This window comes from Cavia porcellus, unplaced genomic scaffold, assembly GCF_034190915.1.
Source record: "Cavia porcellus strain 051 isolate PalLab524CR breed Dunkin Hartley unplaced genomic scaffold, mCavPor4.1 scaffold_8, whole genome shotgun sequence".
Taxonomy (NCBI): Eukaryota; Metazoa; Chordata; class Mammalia; order Rodentia; family Caviidae; genus Cavia; species Cavia porcellus.
This window is the reverse complement of record NW_026947491.1, coordinates 60,258,340-60,276,811: the sequence shown is the minus strand read 5'-3', so window position 1 is coordinate 60,276,811 and position 18,472 is coordinate 60,258,340. Positions and strand designations below refer to the sequence as shown.

At 42.3% G+C, this 18,472-nt stretch overlaps 1 protein-coding gene across 3 annotated transcripts; it reads right to left on the bottom strand.

Annotated features, from left to right (window-relative positions):
- Positions 1–4,341: 4,341 nt before the first annotated feature.
- On the bottom strand, positions 4,342–17,637 carry Dyrk2 (dual specificity tyrosine phosphorylation regulated kinase 2). 3 transcript variants are annotated; one of them, XM_003476103.4, is made up of 3 exons: positions 17,352–17,637; positions 16,696–16,844; positions 4,342–9,857 (listed from the first exon to the last, which is right to left on the bottom strand). In XM_003476103.4, the coding sequence occupies exons 1-3, from the start codon at positions 17,398–17,400 to the stop codon at positions 8,250–8,252; spliced, it is 1,806 nt and encodes a 601-aa protein (XP_003476151.1). In that variant the 5' UTR covers positions 17,401–17,637; the 3' UTR covers positions 4,342–8,249. The 3 variants fall into 3 exon arrangements, with proteins under 3 accessions (XP_003476151.1, XP_023415780.1, XP_023415779.1); XM_023560012.2 differs by lacking the exon at positions 16,696–16,844 and having other exon boundaries at positions 17,352–17,636; XM_023560011.2 differs by lacking the exons at positions 16,696–16,844; positions 17,352–17,637 and adding an exon at positions 15,869–16,664.
- Positions 17,638–18,472: the final 835 nt, after the last annotated feature.

The window sequence follows — 18,472 nt, the reverse complement described above, 5'->3', positions numbered from 1 at the left end:
CTTTCCCAGGCCTTTGCATTTCCACACCTTTCAGAACATCAGATGCTTTAAAATACCTCTAGCACAGGAGCCTTTACCTTCCTCCAGGTATTTTGTCATTTCTCAAAATACCTACACTTCTGTTTTGGATCTTTTCACAATTGGTAGTTGACATTTTTGTGATTATCTCAACATCAACTTTCCAGACTGAAATGTCATGTCTAGATAACATGTGCATTTATTTTTCCAGCGTGTGCCAAGAGAGAAGGATAGGAAAAGGAGCAGAGAAGATGGTACTGTCCTTTCAGACTCAGTTCCACACACCTTGCAGTTAGCAGAAATTCTTCCAAGGGCAGAGAAAAAGATGGTCGATGCTCATTTTAGTAAGAGCCACTTGCTTAATGTTGAAATTAAGAGGACTTTGTGTAAGAGAATGACAAGTGCTCTGAGATGAATCTCATAGGATGGGGCAGTGGCTCAGAGTGGCATGTTAGACACAGACGGCACATATGAAGTATATTGTCAACACATTTCATTTGAGGACACATAGAATGGCAAGGTTTAACTTTCCAGAATAATCACTCTCCATTCCTCACTCTGTCTGGCATCATGCAAAAAGTTATATGCATAGATGGTCAACCAATATTAAAAGACCAGATGAGTGAATAATACACAAGTGTTTCCATTAGAGCAATTTGTTTCTAGAATATTCTTATCTAACTATATAGTTGAGACCTGGCGGAGACACATCTACTTGAAACATATCTACAACAATGCAAATAACCTTTACTACTCAAAATTTTATCTTTGTTTTGAAATTGTTTAGTGTTTTCTAATCTTGTCTTTCTAATTAAACATAGCAAGTCTCTTCCCTTCAATGTGTCAGATACTGTAATTCCCTTTGGGGCAATGTAGCAAATCAGAAATAGCTAAAGCTGTTTCACACATTTTACACACAAACACCTCTTCATCTCTACTTTAATATTTTTGCACCCTAAAAACCCCTCAAATCTACCTCTGAATATTCCCTCTATGGCTCATGTTTTGCTACTGGCTTTCTAATGACTTTCCTTCATTTATTTTTACCCTTTTTGCTACATTCTACTAAACACAACCAAGGAAGGCAAATTTGCTTATGGAATTTTTTCTCCATAAAACTCTTTGGTTTCTGCCTTGCACACTAGGTCAGACCAAAAGTCTTTAAACACCTGCAGAGCTTGACACTGTCCGGTACCCAACCACCTACCAGCTGATTTCATATGGACCTCTTCCTGCTCCATCTCAGCTATACAAACCTTTCCTTGCTCACCTATCTGCCTCTAGCTGCCCTGGTCTTCCTTCATCAGCTCTGAAGCTATCCTTTCCTAGAAAAGTCACCCAGGCTCTGTATAGGACAACACAAGGTCCTGTGCCTCGTATACACTCAACACACACTCTCCCTTCATGGTATTTATACTTGCAATTATGACTTTGTTCATGTAATTATTTACATTTTATTCACTTTTATATAATCCTTTTGCCCACAATTTGGCATGTAATAGTGTAATACATGTTTAATAAGTGAGTGCCATATGTAATAGATGTGAACAAGATTCTATTTTTTAAATTTTATTTTTACTTTAAGCCTAAGCCAAAACTCTCAAGAATTATGTTGTATGCAGTAGGCATTCCCAGTTAAAACACAAGGATGCAAAGTCAGCCCAAATTTACTTATATAGCCATCTACTGAAGGACTAAATTGCTTATAATTAATCAAATTCCCCTCCCAAACACTGGAAAATGATTCAGTAAACTTTTACTTAATTGATCTGGCCTATTTATGAACTATGGTTTTAAAAATAGCACAGTTCAGCTTTACACATGAAGAAATAATTTTAATATTTAAAACTCCCCAAACTTACAAGGGGAAATAATTTGGAATAAAAATCAAGGAAAGACACAATATTTTAGTTTGTAAAATTGGTTTATTTACAATCTTGTACTTTTAAATTGTATCTGAAACTTTTTTCTATATTTCTCTGGCAGGCATTCTTTATTTTCTTAGATATAGAAACAAAAGATAGGAAACCTAAGTTTGAATTTAAGAGATTTACCTGCTGTGATAGTCAGTAAAACTTTCTTTAATCCCTGAGATTTGATAAAGTGTCAAAAATAGTATTTTCATATACTCAAACGTGAAAAAAAATTAAGAACACAGAAAATGAAGAGTAAATGTGTAATTAGCAACACAGGTTGTTCTCCTGCAAGTTAGCTGAGGCTCGTGCACAACAGCCTGTAAGTTATTAGGTGCACCTAAGAGACTAAGATGCCTTAGTGCTCAGTTCTTTTATAGTTTGTTCCATTTTTAAAATATTTCTGGAAAAATCACACAAATAATAGAAATGCCCATTGCTAGCACAAATTCCCTCCCTTTTTAAAATTTCTGTGTGCGACACGACTGCAGATTTTTCCAAGACCAAGTATTACCCAATTATAACCTAGACATCAAACTATGGCTTTTACAAAGTCACTTCCGACTAAGTCATTTCTTCAAATATTAAGTCTGAATAATTGTAGCTTAAAGGAATATATGATGATAAACTGATGCTCACACGGGGAAATCTGTAAAGGAGCTCTTTCTTTGCAAGGAGCAATACTCTGCAATATATGATGCAAACATAATGCGTTCTTGTTTTTTACTGCAGTGGCTAGTTAATACTCTTCTAAGATGTCAGAAGAGTATTAATTCATCAGTTTTCTCATTAAAGAGGCAAGAAAAGGGGAATCATGCCCCCCACATATATTAAATACATCACAGAGACTAAAGATATGACCATAGCAAGACAGTAAGTTATAGTCAAACCAAACAAACCAAAGACCTTGTAGTAAGATGCAACTGTCTTATGTGTGTGCAACACGCTGGCAGTCATTTTCCATTTGGGACAGCTTTAATGACAAGTGTTTATTTGCCTACTGGCCCAAAGGAAATACAGTGTAATTCAAACTTGAAAAAATAACACAACATGGAACAAAGCCACAAATACCCTTTCTTCAGATCCCTCTTAATTCTTTCCAAAATAGAGAAGTAATAAAATCCATTTCCCCTTCTTTAAAAGACGAGTATTAATGTCAGTTAATATTCTCCAGTGCGGGTTTGAAGGCAACTGAAGTTGCAAAAAATATGTATTTATATAGTTGTTGATTGCAAAATGGAAGTGATTATAGAGACTTAAAGAATACAATGTTTAACAACTTAAGAAAAAGCATTGAACGATGCAATAAATGGAAAGAGAATGAATGGGAAGTCGACTGTCTTGAGTCAGATCTGGACAACACATTGTAAATTGCTGCTTTACCTTCAACTTCCATTTTTTTAATTTTCAACTCTTAAAACAATTTATTTCTAAAATACACTGCATTGTTTTGCTTTTGGTTGGCTGGTGTAGGTGTGACGGGGAACCTTAGAGATTTCAGTAACAAACAGCCAGCTGTGGCCCGTGTGCCACAGGTTCGCCACCACTGTTACAGGCTGAAGAGGAAAGCTGAGCTGAGGAACTCTCCGGTATGTATTCCCTTGGTTTAGCAAATCCCACCACTGATGCAGGAAACCATAAAGAATTCCTCTGCTATTGATGGTAAGAGGGATGTAAATAAAACTGTGAGGTAGTCTTCCCACACGCTAGAATTATTTGTCTATATAATATCCCTGCAATGTCTGACAAATTACTGGAGCATCTGCTTGCCATTATCCATAAACTCTACCTTAGCTTGCTATTAACTGAACTTGACACATCATGACCTGGTTGCAGTTCACAGGCCTTATTTCTTGACCCACGCATGACAAAAGGGATACTAAACTCTCCAAAGTGTGAACCACAAAAAAATCAGTACAAAATCTGCAAAAGCACCCACATTATAAAAAGCACAGGGCAGAGGTGGGGACAGCACACAAGGATAATTTACCAGAACTTGTGCACCAAAAAGGATAGGTGGGGAAGAACTGATTGGCTCTCCTCCCAAAGCTACTTACTACATTTGAGGTTAACAACAACAACAACAGAAAAAAAAACAGAACAAAATAAAAAAGATAGGAAATTCTAAACATGGCAGATGCCATGCAACAAAAAAGTTAGCATAAAATATTAAAGGTAAAGTAATAGAATAACCTGAGAAAAGCAAGAGCTGCAGACTAAAAGTTTAGTCATTTAAACTGGAATTTGCATATTCATATTTGCCCAGTAAATTAACTGCTGATCAGCAAACTAGTGGAATGAACTACGTTTACATCTCAATCCACTGATGCAGAACTATGTAATTCTAAAATCTCTCCAGGATAACAGACCAAGAGTAGTAAGTTAAATTAGTTAGAAAAGGGGAGAAAAGTAAGGTAGGACATTAATATTTTATTCTGAAATTATCTCTGGCCACAACAATAAAATTTAACAAATATTCACTAAACAGTCTTACTCCTGTCATCAGCTGTACAATACATACAGTATCATAGAACTGGCCACTAGGATTAAAATCCACTAGAACATTTTCCATGTTAAGTGGCGACAGCAGCATCTCACAGAAATTTTTACATACATATATACACAGTCCACATTCAACCATTTTCACATATTTTCAGTACACACAGTTGCAGCATATTACAGTCACATGTCTAAGTTGTTGCTCGATAAAAACCCAAGCCACTGCCTAGACATAACTGTAGCAGTTGAGCTGAGTATAATTACAATTAATTTTATATATGTCCATAGCGGAGAGATGTACAAGCCCCTAAGAAACAAGAGTTCACAAATACTTTTTTAAATGCTACCACAGCATTATGTTGGGCAATATTAAAACCTTTACCAACCAAATCAGTTAAAAAGTCTTCTGCTTACCAGAAATATTCTTGATGAAAAAAATTACAAAAATGAATGCTCTCTTTAAAATAATTCACACTTTTAAGATTCCAATATGGCCCAATGCTACTGATGCCTAAAGTGTTTTCTAACATTCTGATGGAGTCATTTAACACGACTCCAAACCACCCATCAAGTTTAAAAGTGGCTTAAGTGCCTTGCACCCAAATTGTAAAAATCCCTGGCCATCCTTACTACAGCCAGGCACATAGAAAAGGAATGCACTTTGGTTCATACCAAATGCCCTGGGATTAATCACACTATAAAATTAAATGGTTTGAGGTAAATTTTTACAAATACAGTTGATTTTTGTCTAGTGTTAGCATAACAAAAAATATCATTTAAAAAATCAGTCTGATGTTAAGATACAACAAAGACCACCTTTAACCCCTTAAATATAGGAATTACCTGTGCAGCTAACTGATGGTTATCTTGTTCAGCGCCTGTTGGTGATTCATGCCTTATGGTTTGTATTAAGGCCTGTAACTAGGTATTTAAGACAGATGTATCTTTGCAGAGGTGGGTTCCATCCTCACTGCCTAGTATTTGAAGAGTTAAAGAGGCCAAAAAATGCATGCCCTACAACATGGCATTCAGAACAAAAGGCACATTGTTAACACTAAGGGCACAATTTCTCCTCTACTGTTAATCTACACTGTCTTGCATCACTCTGTTGTTCCACTGCTGTAGCAATACACTTAAGTGGTAATGAACACTCAGGTGCTGCAAGAAATGGAGCCAAATGAGACTGCAACCCAAGACAAGACAACACTGTGCTATTCCTAAATCCGAAAACAGCTCAGACATCCCTAGACAATGGTAACCTGTGAGACCAAGGACTGTTTCCAAGCCAATTCCTAGTAGCTTATTGGAGAGCCCTTTATTTACCTTTAAAAATCACAAAGATGCAACATTTTTGTTTCTGACATTAAAATCAAAGAATTTTTAAAAAGCAGTTCTATCACTAAATGCTGAAATATAGTGGCTCTTGTGAATAAAGGAAATCTCACTGTACTGGACCAAAAAGAAAGTCCCATAGCACTGCACATTATATTTTGGCTTAAAAGTTTCCGGTTGCATCTGTGCATAAAGATAGTCACAAATGCACTGCTGGCATCATAAGAACCAGTTTTGTGTGGTGGGTGAAGACAAGCAGTAATAATTCATTTATAAAATTTCACATGTATAATCATTTTACAGGGAAATAAATAATGGCAGGCTCAGGCTCACATATTTGAACTTAAATGTGAAAATAAGAGTGGAAATAAAAGAGAAACATTAATGGGAAGGGGGAAATAATCTTTATGAGTTAAAGAACTAACCTTAATGAATATTAAGAGGCTTGTGGTTGTAGAAAGCCACCAAACCAAGCCTTCCACTTCTTACACCTTTAAGCCAAAATCTTACTAAACACACAGATCTTTAAGCCCTATAAGCCACTGACTGGGGTATCATTATAAGAGCATCATTTAAAATGTCACTTACTAAGATTATTGCACTTTCACAGATTACACAGAAACGTGTAGAACACGCTAAAGATTTTGACTAGGGGAGATAAGCTATAATTTCTAAATACAGAAGTACAAATTAATTTATCAGTGACACCCTTAAATAGTAAAGCAAATACCAATATTACTATCTTACTAATAAGCTAATCTTCTGTTTTTTGGCAAATATCTGAAATATTACCTGAGCATATATTTTTCCACCATCAACCGGCAAAGCCTCAAGATAAGTAAAATGTTTTGTTCAAAACTACATTTTTTTTTTTTTTTAAGTAAGAGAAATTGTAGGATTAATATGAAAAGAACTTAACCGGAAACTTTCTTGGCCTCACTGGGGACCACGCTTTAAGTATTTGTAAATCAATTTACAGGCAATACAATATTATCTGTGCATATAAAAGATTATTTATCCTAATTTATACTACCCCAAACCTATTGTTCAAACAGGCAGAAATCTTTCTATATTAAATTGCACATACTAAAAAATTTTTCCACGTGCCTTGAAATTGATATACGTATATCACTGCTCATACATTAGTGATAAAATACTGAATTTTCACTGTGAAAATAATTATTATTCAGAGAAAATATTCTTTTTCCTAACTCTCAGTTAGTTTTCCAGGTAAAGTGTCATTCCCACAAAAACAATCAGTGCAATCCAAAAGCATGTAAAATAAAACAGAGGAATGCAATTTCTGTAGTTCTTCTAAATGCAAAGAATAAGTCAAACCATTTAACTTGAGGTTGAAGTTCTCCCCTTTAAATGTGATGTTAAAATTGCCTTCTTGAAGGACCACAGTGATTTCTGTTCATGAAGAGGACTTTCAACCTTCTTTCTTTTTAAAGAAAGAATTGGTATTTTCCCGGGCTAAGGGAACCTTATAGTGGCACCTAACACATGTGAACTCACTCTAACCTGCTAAATCTTCTTTGGAACTATGAAATCCCCACCTTAAGTAGCTAGGCTGCTGTTCTTTTTTTACACTGGAATATGAAACGATGGTCACAATCACAGCTGAAATGTCTCTGTACTGACAGTCTAGGACATACAATTAAAGGAAGAAGACAAACTAAATGCAGGCAACAGATGTGCGGTAAAAGAGGAACAGAGAGAAGAGCAAACAGAAGTGAGGAATAGTCGTGGAATACATTTCTAAAATTAGGTGCAAACCCAATTTTCTAATAGGAGGCTTCTTGCAAAACAGTTTGCTGATCATGTTAGAAAATCTGGAGAAACGCATACATTTCCGTTTCTATTTATCCACTAAACGCTGCTTTGCCGGTTTTTAGAATGTCAGAATGCTAACTGAGCAATTTAAACCTTGGGGATCTTATTTTGTATTTGTTTGAGGAAAAACCATCTCTAAGGTGCAGTTTTTCTTAGAATATCATTTTCATGGTGACCATTCTTCTACCTGCACAACTGCCAAGATTAATTTACAGAAAATGGAAGCAGGACATGCCCCATCTGTGCATGAACCTGGAGTGTGGAGAGAGGAAGAGGCCATCACCCTGGAGAGAATATTATAGGAACCATAAAAACGTAGTGAATTTCTTTGACCAATCTGTAAATGCGCGGCAGTTATGACGTAATCAATGGCCTGCCACTGATGTTATTACTCTGCCACACTAAATACAGTAAGGCTCATCGTACTTTTAGAACACAAAAAAAGAGTTTCAGAAAGTATAAAAACTTAAAGCACTGTCCCCATATATTTTATAAAAATGAAACAAAAACTTTCTTACATTAAAATTAAGTGCTGAGAAGATACAAATGAGTTATTAAGCAAATAAAAACAGGTTTGAGCTACTCCTTTTCAACCCAGTAAGGCTCAGCTATGTCGTATCTTTCAGATTACCAGCATCAGGGGACTCGAGCTCAGCTAACAAGTTTTGGCAACACTGTCCTCTGCTGAATATTCCCATTGGCATCTGTCATTTGTGCCAAATTAGTCCTCAGTTTGGAAGCTGAGCTGGAAGGTGGAGGTAACTTGGAAATCGACGTGATAGCACCAGTGCTCTCGGTTATCCTTTTCACGGACGTCTTCTCCCCAGTGGGAGGCTTCGGCAACCGCCTCCGCAGCCAAGGGTGCCGTAAAGCCTGGCCAGGGGTCATGCGAATCGCAGGATCCCATTCTAAACACTGTTTTAAGAAGTCAAGGAAAAGGGGATCGTCACATCCCTTCAGTGCATTCCCCCACTCTCTGCTCTCTGGTGGGCCCCTCAGTTTCCCTCTCCGGGAACGGCCTCCGTTGAGGACCACAGAGCCATCTGAAAGAGTAGTGACAGTGCAGTAACGGGGGTAACCCTTGGAGCTCACAAAATTTTTGGCTCGTTTGGATGCATCCAGCAGTTTCTGGGAAGGCATGCCCAACAGCTCAATCATACAGGCCAGTTGGTCCCCTTCATCCTCCCCGGGCAAGAGGGGGTAACCTGTCAAGAGCTCTGCTAAGATGCAGCCCAGGCTCCACATATCAATGGGCATGCCATACCTGGCCCCAAGGATCACTTCCGGAGCACGGTAAAAGCGAGACTGGATGTATGTGTAGACACGCTGATGCTCATAACAACTGGAACCAAAATCAATCACTTTAATACTGCTTCTACCCTGCTGCTTTAACAAAATGTTCTCGGGCTTAAGGTCACAGTGAATTATTCTGTTCTTGTGCAAAGCATCCAAGCACTGCAGAATTGAGTGGGCAAACTTGCGGACCAATGGCAGGCTGAAGCCCTGGAATTTATTCTTCTTGATGAGCTCATAGAGGTTCATGCTCAGAAGCTCAAACGTCATGCAGATGTGGTTGCGGAAGGTAAAGTTCTCCAGCATGTGGATGACGTTCATGGTGTTATCCTTGTCCTGCTTCCGCAAGTGCTCCAGGATCCGGATTTCCTCTGCCGCTTGCCGGTGGAAGCGCTTCTCATTCCGTACCATCTTCAGGGCCACATGCTGGTGGACTTTGTGATCATAGGCCTTGACCACCTGTCCAAAACTCCCCTTTCCAATGACCTTGAGGACCTCGTACCTGTAAGCCACATGATCATGGGGCACCTGCACATAAGATCCCTGATCATCATCATAACCACCATTGTTGGGCCCACCTGTCATGCCCTGGCGCTTCTTTGCATTTGGACCCAAGAAGTATATTTCAGGGTAGCTGAAAATTTCATGGTGCTCAAAGGCTGTTAGTTTTTGCATGTATTGCTTCATTGCTTGTTCAGGTGTCATGGGTGTGGCTTTCACTTTCCCCATGCCCTCTATAGACTTAAGGGAGGTAGAGCTCCCCTGGCGTCTGTGAATGCTCTCTAGCTGCCTCTCAGGCACTACTGGTAAGCCTGGCTTGCCCACTGTTGTAAGCCCATTTGGTTGTGTTGTGAGCACTGTCCGCTTGTTGCTGTTATCCTCAAACAGCTGCTGAACCTGGATCTGTCCGTGGCTGTGGCTGCTGACATGCAGGTGATCATTCATTGTGTGCTTACTGCCGCCAATCTGGAATTCAGAGAAGAGGTATAAACGGAATGGAAGAGTTCTGCCTGTTCAAATGTGATGTAAGTCAGGCTTCATCCCACATCCCCCATCTTTACAAAATCCAGTTGAGTTTAAATCCATGGGCAGAATCATTTTACTAAGTGGGAAGAACTGTGCACCAAGGAGGGACCCTATGAACACACTGTTTGAGAGAATGCATATGATACTGAGGGGCTCTGATGCAATAAAGGAAGAAAAGAACAGTGGCCTAGGTAAGGCTAGGGAACACAGGAAGGAAGAAACCCATAAATGCTTCACCAAACAAATAGTTTGCTACAGATATCTGAGATCTTTAAGAGAAAGTTCTCTGTGAAAGAGTAGACCAATCTTCCTTGTTTACCATTTCGTATATTTACCATTTAGTACTAGGGCCTTGCACATCATAGGTGTTCTACTCAATCCACACTTCATATAAAAATGAAACAGGAGCCTGGTGCGGTGGCACATGCCCATAATCCCAGCACTCTGGTATGCTGAGGAAGGAGGATTACAAATTCATACAGTCCAGACAATTTAGCAACTGATTCTGTCTCAATGAAGAAACAGCTGGGATGTAGCTCAGTGTGAAGGTCCTGGTTCAATCCCCAGTACTGGGGAAGGAATGAAGGAAGGAGCAAAGAAATGGGATACAGGAAAGCATTAAAACATCAGTCTACACTGGCTTCACACCACTGGATCACAGCTCCCGTCACACTTCAGAGAGCAGTTTTTCTTTGTAACATGAGGACAAAGCCCATATCTGTCCTCTGTACTCTTTCTCCAATATTTACACCTATTTTAAAAACACATTTACCAGTGTTTATTTTTTACTTGAAAATTTGATTAAATCTACAAACATATATAATCCAGTGACAAAGAAAACTGTGCTTTTAGGCTTGAAAGATACTCACAAAGATATGCATTCTAGTTAGTTATCTTGTAAGCCACTAACCTATTTTTAAGTTTCTGGGCTTTCCTGACTAGTGACCATTTAAGGCCATTCAGCCCAGCAGACCACAGTTTTGGAGCCTTCCTCTGGTCAATGGCTCCGCACTCCTAAGGCATGTATTTCTATGGGCTGCTGGGATATACAGCTTTCCAACAAGGAATACAAAGTACCAATTTCTATTTCAGGCACACATACCATCAACTGAACAACCCTGTCTAAACAAAGCTGACAAGTTAAAAACAAGAGGCTCCAGCCTTCTACTGGGAATCTATTTGGGAATTCCTTCCGGCAGCCTGCAAGGTGATTTTTACATAAAATCTCAAAACTACCTTAACAGTCACACTCCATTTTACCCATACAGCTAGTGTCAGCAGGGCCCTAGTCACAACAGTGGTACTGTTCCTGCTCTCTGGAAGCTTACAATAAACTAGCTGAAGTCCTTTGTTATTAGTATTTTTTCAGTTATCTCCTATTAAATCCTACTTTCCATCCTACTATCTCCTCTGTAAACATAGTGATTTGAGAAATAGTTTGAGAACCTGCAGATAATAAAATTAAATATCAAATTCTTATCAGCAGACCAAGACCTTCGCATTTTTGACATGTAACATGTATTGTGCCCATCTTCAGAGTGAGGGTACCCCGTTTACTTGTAAAACAAAGTAGAAGACAGCCTTTAGGCCTGTCTTTCACTTCAAAGGTTCAAGAATTTCATTTCTTGGATTTTCAGAAGGCTTATAATTGAGTTCTTTTGAAACTCAAGAGATCATACACCACACTAAATGACCTTATATTACCAGAGTGCTTGGACAGCTTACTTTATCTTCATTCCATGCCAAAGCAGGGCAGGCCATAAATGAGTCAGAAAAGTCTTGGATACACTGTATATAAAAGCAGCACAGACTTGTCTTCTCTTTCCTCAACTCATTCTCTGCAGTTTTACCTCTTCCCTGTAGCCTTTCTAACACCAACCTTGTAACAGAGCCTGAAATTCAAAGTATCTTTCTCTTACAGGCCCAATCTCTTCAGAGAAAGATGGAGATATTTCAGACGACTTACATCTTTTATACACGTGCATTAAAAAGCATCAAGCTTCATTAAGGACAGAATTAACTTTGAGGTTAAGGATCCTAAAATGGTAACAAAGGAAAATTTTTTGAGCATCAGAAATTCATCTAGTTTTTGCTATAGCAATTTTTGTATTTTTCATAGTATAATAATCACAAATGATTTAGCGACTACCACTAGAGTTTGCCAAAAAACTGGACCACCTGCCATCTCTTCAACTACTATCTCTTGGTCTTTTTTTACAGCCTTAACAATTAATACATCTGCCTTAGGTGAGGTTCAAACACTCTCCAAACCTCAATTCTTTTGGCTTCATTTCCACTTTTCCGGGCTGATTGGCACTCCCCAGGGGCTGATGGTTACCCTAACTCTTCTAGCTTAGACCCATGGAATTCATGTATCCCTGATAAGCTTCCTCTTGTACAGGCAACTCAGATTCAACTCGAGATTTTTCTACCACAACATTTTTCTCTCCTTGTAATCCGCAGGCACCCCCATATAGTGTCTTGAGTTGCAACCCTAAGGATCTTCAGCACTGCACACCTGGAAATCCTTCTGAGCATCTCTATCCCATTCCTGTACCATCATGAGGTTCCTCCTGTTTAAGCATCCCCTTCCTACCAACACTCCCTCCCCTCACACTCCTGTTGTCTTCCCTGGGACAGTTGACAGGGCCTCATAATGTGCCTCCTTGCTTCTCTGCCTAGAATGCTCAAATCTTTTCTCAGGGTGTTTGCAGAGTTACTGCTTTAAAATGTCAACCTGAGAATGTTCATGCTTTGGTTGGAGCCTACTGCTGCACCCCATTTCCATGGTTCATGCAAGAACTTACCAGTAAAAACACAAGGTTCTAAAATGTAGAGCTTAAATAATCTTGAGCCCTTTCTAGTTTTGATCTACCACTGTTACCCTTTTCTTCAGGAAGAACTGCGTTGAATTCCCCAAGATTCGTATCATCAGTCCACTCTTTAACACTGCTTTTGGTGAGGTCATGTTTCATAGGAACCTAGGGATTTTTAGTTTAGACACACATGAAACCATGAAATGAATCCAGCTCTTACCACTTATTAATTGTGGGATATGAGCAATTAAATCTCTCTCAAACTCTCTGTCCTTCCCTACAAAAAGAAAGTAAGAAAGCTACCTCATTAGGGCCTTTAGGATTAAAAGGTGATATATGCAAAGTGCACAGTATAGTTACTTAACAAGTGAAAACTATTATTACTGTCTTTTTCAGATCCTGCTTACAAATCTCCTCCTTCACTGCCTAGTGATAAACTCCTACTCAACCTTCAAAGCCTTGTTCAACTCTCATCTCTGATCTAACAGATCCATTGGTACTTACAATTGTACTGCTATATTATAAATTACTCCTATTTCATTTTACTGGAAATGTTTTGAAGCACCCACCTGGTTGTGAGCTATTCTAAAGTGAGTGTCACCTTTTATCTTTGTAACTCCCTATTAACACAAACTCAGGCATATAGTAAGTGTTTAACGAGTTTCTGCTGAATAGAACACATGTCAATAAACCGCTGTTAACTCTCACCTCTCTTAGAGTCTTGAGAAATATATTTTGTACCTTCAAAGGAAAACATGAAGTCAACACTCAGGGAGTTGGGAAACATCCCTGGTGACCTAAGTCACAAGACATTAGCCAGTACTGCACTGGCAGAGATTAGGAGGCAAAGGACAGCTGGTTAAAAACTACCTAGGGAAAAAAAAAAAAAGTACCTAGGGCAGACACATCAGCTACACACCTAAATGCCACAGGTAAAATCCTAAAACTTCCAGAGATAAAAGATACTCACTTGAGAGCAACAGTAAAAGAGGAATTTGAGTCTCAAACACTGTAGTGCTCTGAAAGGCAGGGAGTGGGCAGGACTAGAAAAGCCAAACCATTTCCATACTAAGCAAGCTAGGACTGTATCAGAATCTTTCGAATATTAAAAACTTCTCACTCCCACTCAAGTCTCTTGGAGTCTAAGAGATTGTAGCTTATTTGTATTTGCTAATGTCTAGCACAGTGGGTGTTACATTTAAAAATATACTCAGAATGAAAGCAAGGATTAAAATACAACTCACAACTCCAGGGTTAAAATGATGAGACCTATAAGAACTGGGAAATAATTTAGTATTAAGATTTTATAATAATAGTCTAAAAGTTTGGTAGTTTTACTATCTTCCAATAAAAATGGCAAACAGATTTTTGATTGTGCCAGTATTTCTGGGCATTTAAAGACTTTTCAGAACTCACCTTAGAAATGATGTTCAGTGTTGTGAGAATAAAACTGAGCCCCAAAAGACTGAAACTTTTTTAAACACTGTGAGAGTCTATGTAACCCTGCCTGAGTCAATGTCTCCATTTTGTTTTTCAAAAATTACTATGTTTTAAATACTGATTTATTTCTTTAATTTCATTTTATAAAGATAAACCTGCACACAAGACAGTGTGTTAAACATTAAAAGTTACGAAAGTGATAAATATCAGTATTTTGGAATTAAAAAATTAATATATCTCATATCACAAAGAATCAGAATCAAGATAGTTGCTAGGTCTACTTTGAAGACAAATAAAAATAAACTAATTGTTTAAAGTGCAAAATAATGATACAGACAGAAAACAAAGGGCAATGGGAAATATCAAAGTCTTTATAATCATGTATTTATCTGCCTCCTCTACAATTTACACAGAAAAATATGACAAGCTCCTCTAAGATCATTTTTGTCTCTTGAATACCCTTTTACACTCACTTATCCTAAATAATTCTTCCCAGATGTAACTGCTCTGGAATTAAAAATCTAGGAACTTAATAAAAACGTTACTGACATAAAGCAACATGAATTTGCAAAGGTTCTTGCATTTCTAATAAAGTTACTACAACTTCCTAGAATGAATAGTGCTGGACAGCAGACTAAAAACAGGGAATGAGACTATATGATGCATCCTGATAGAAGTGGGCTAAGGCTCTGGACCAACCATTAACTTGCAGTCTGCAACCTCATCTAAAAATAAAGGAGTAGAACCACATAAAATTCTGTGGTTCTTCAAACTTCCTGTGCTATGAAATCTGTCATGTTCTACAAATAAAAGTCTAATGTAAATAAGTCAAAACCAAATTCACACTTCTAAAACCAAGCATCTAATAATTAACAACAGATCAAAAAGTTTATAAGCTAAAACCAGGTAAAGCAGGCATATGCCACAATGAAACACATGTATCCATCAGCTGGAATACTGAGAAGCACAATCATATCGTTTGGTTTTCTAATTCACCACAGGCATTTGCTCCGGTGAAGATTCTTTATTTTCTCTAATCTCATTACAGATTTCAACTGCAAGGAGCCTCTGATCAGCAAAGCCCATCTTTACAAAAACTGGAATCCAGATGCAAACCAAGTATTTTTCCCCAGTTCACATCATGCCCCAGATTACATCAACACATGGAAAAAAATTCGATGTGATATTTTCCAAACTGTCAGATGATTCTAAACCCGAAAGAAAAAAAAAAAGAAAAAAAACAGAAAAAGCCCAAATGCCTAAAACCAAAGGCAGTTCTTTAACTAAAAACATCACTGTGACAAGAACATTCAATATCATCTGTCCTACCTAAGGCTCTCTCCTTTCCACTAACTGTCCAAGTAATTTCTGTGTGATGCATTCAAGAAAAAAAACAGTACTAAACAACAACAAAATGTTTTGCTATGAAACTTGTATACATCTCTCCTAGGTCTGAGCAGGCACAACTACTGTCTGGCCGCCCTCTCACAAATTCATTCTCCGATAAAACAAGCTTCCCCACAAAACATGACCGGGGGCTGTTCCCCTGTATGCTACAAATAGCCTTTTCTTCAAGTACTCAGCTTCCACTTGGCAAACAAAAAACCAAATCCCTAAGAAGCTTCGCTCACACCGACCTATCTTAGGGAATTCTCCGGAAAGACCCAAATGGGAAAAGACTTCTAAAACCATCACCTGCTTGGAGTCCACGCTTCTTCCAGGCTGGCAGTCACCATCCTAGGGTGATCCCTGTCTGCTGAGAAAATGCTCATGGCGAAGTGGAACCCAGTTCACCAATCTCTGCAGCCACCAGTCCCTTGCTGGGCTCCCCCTCCCTTCTGGCCCTCTGAGAAAGACAGCAACTGTCAGGTGCCCTTCCTTGCCACCTACAAAGCAAAGCTATTACCCCTTTCCTTCTGAATAATCTCCGACTACAGAATCCTACTAGGGTGGCTTGTTTTGTTTTGACTGCTACAGTGGCTCTTATTTCTGTTAATGTTAATTATAATTTCTGCTGTGCTCAAACCTGTAGCACTCATAAAACATGCTTATACACGCGGGGGACAATTGGCCGTGCTCCCCGAAGGCTGGAGCCAGGCCTCAGAGGCTCTTTGGGGGATCGATTTTCCGGGCAGGGCGGCCTAGCTGTCCCCTACCACAGATCTGTTTCTATAAATACCCATTACTCACGGGGGAGAGGGGAAGATGTTTACCGGGTCAGGGAAGAGAGCTCTGGAAGAAAAGATGAAGAGAGAGGACAGAAGGAAAGCAGCAAGGAGGAAGTTCCAAGAAGCGAAGCTCAGGGTGGGCGGGCTCCAGAGGGGAAGTCAGGGGCCCACGCCACGAATCTCCCTTTGTGGCTGCAGCTTTAGACTCGCCTAGCGACCGAGGGCGGCGTCGAGCACAGCCCACTGGCCAGGGGCGTGGAGCTGCCCCCACTTCGCCCTCTCCCGCAAACCCGGGTGTTCGGTCTGGGGCCCGCCCGCCGCCCACCCTCCGGCCGCCCACGGGCTGGGTCTCACCGTGTGCGCTGCGGCGGCGGCGTTGCTGGCCCGGAGAGGCGGCAGGGCGATGGGGGAGGGCGGGCCGGTCCCCACTCCGCTCCGAGGGGCCCCCGCACCAAGCCCCGGGGAAGCCTGAAGCTGGCGAACAGCGCTGTCCCCTCCTCGGCCTGGGAGCCACACGCAGGAGGAGACAAAAGATGGTCAGGGGGAAAGAGTAGCTCAGATCCCCCCTCCACCCTCACGGGCAGTGAACCCCCTCTCCCAGAAGGCGGAGAGCGCGCCGGGGACAGCAGAAACGGGCATCCGGGGAGCGAGAAGGGGGCGCCGGGGCTCGGCTCCCCTGCGCACACCCACGGGCGGGGCTCCGGCAGCTGCAAAGTTAAGTCGGGCCCCAGCGCACCAGTTCGCGACCCGGCAGGGACGCCGGGCTGGGCCGGGCCGCGCGGCCCACGTTGCAGGCGGCCGGCGGCTGGGACGGGGTGGCCCGCCGGGAAGAGGGGCGCAGGCTCCCTTCGGAGCCGCCCGGCCTGCGTGCAACAATGCGCGAGCGCAGCGGGCCGAGGCGAGGGCGCGCCGTCCGCGACTTTGTTCGAGGTCCCGCAGGCGGCGGCCGCCCGCGCCACAGGGCTGGCCCGGGGCCGAGGGCGCCAGCGGCGCGGCGCGGGCCTCCTTACCGGTCGGGTAGGCGGCGGGAGCGGCGGCCGAAGGTTTCCTGGTTAACATGGCCGCTGGAGAGGAAAATGCATTTCAGGGCTGCCGTCTCCGTCTCCGCCGCCGCCGCCGGTCCTGCTGCTACTTCTCGCCGCCGCCGCCTCCGGGTCGCCCGGGCGGGTCCCCGGCGCCTCCTCGCCGCCTCGCGTCAGCTACAGCCAGACACACACAGCCCGCTGCATCGCCTCGGCCCGGGCCCGCCGCCGCCGCCGCCGCGAGCCCCCCGCTCTCCTCCTCGCCGCCGCCGTCCTCCTCTTCCTCGGGCGGCTGCAGCACCCCCCGGCCCGTGCACATGCCTCGCCCTCCCCTGCGCGCCGCGGGCCTCCCCGATTCCCTCACATAGGGGCGCGGGGAGCGGGCTGCGCCGCTAGCACCGACTGGCTCGGGAGCCTCCTCCCGGCCTCCGCGCGCGCCCCCGCGCACACTCACACGCGGGCGCCCGCGCGCGGCCCGGCCCGGCCCGGCAGGGCAGCCCCGCCCCCACCGCAGGCCCCTCCCCGACTCCCCTGGCCCCAGCCACACACGCTCGCCTGCACCCCACCCCCACCCAGCAGTCCGCGGGAGTCCTTCCCCACCCAATCTTCCGCAGGGCCCCCCTCCGCGCCCCGGAAAACTCTGCAGCGTCTGCTACCCCTCCACCTCCCCTTCCGTCCGTCTGCCCTGTGCCCCTCTCTCCCCCACTAACGACCTTTTCCCTCACGGCCTCTCCAGCCCTGGCAACGGCCTTCTTTTGCCCTACCGCGCGACCTACCACTGCTTCCCTTCTGCAGAAATATCTGCAGAGACCCCTCCCCTTCCAAGCGCGCCCCTAAACACATGCATATTTTAGCTACTGAGGGCTGTTCACAGCAGTACTGTCCACCCTCCCCGGTATCGGTGATTAACGGCTCCCCTGCCCATTTTATCATGTAGGTAACTTAGTTGTGAGAGGGTGACCTCAGAGAAGCCAGCCCAGTGGAGGAGTTCCAGCTGAGCCAGGTGACCCGGAGCTTGGGCCGAAGAGGGGGCTGCCCTCCCACCTCCACCTCAGCCACGCACACCCTCCCCGATTTACTAACACTGAATGACCGCTCTCCAGTCGCTA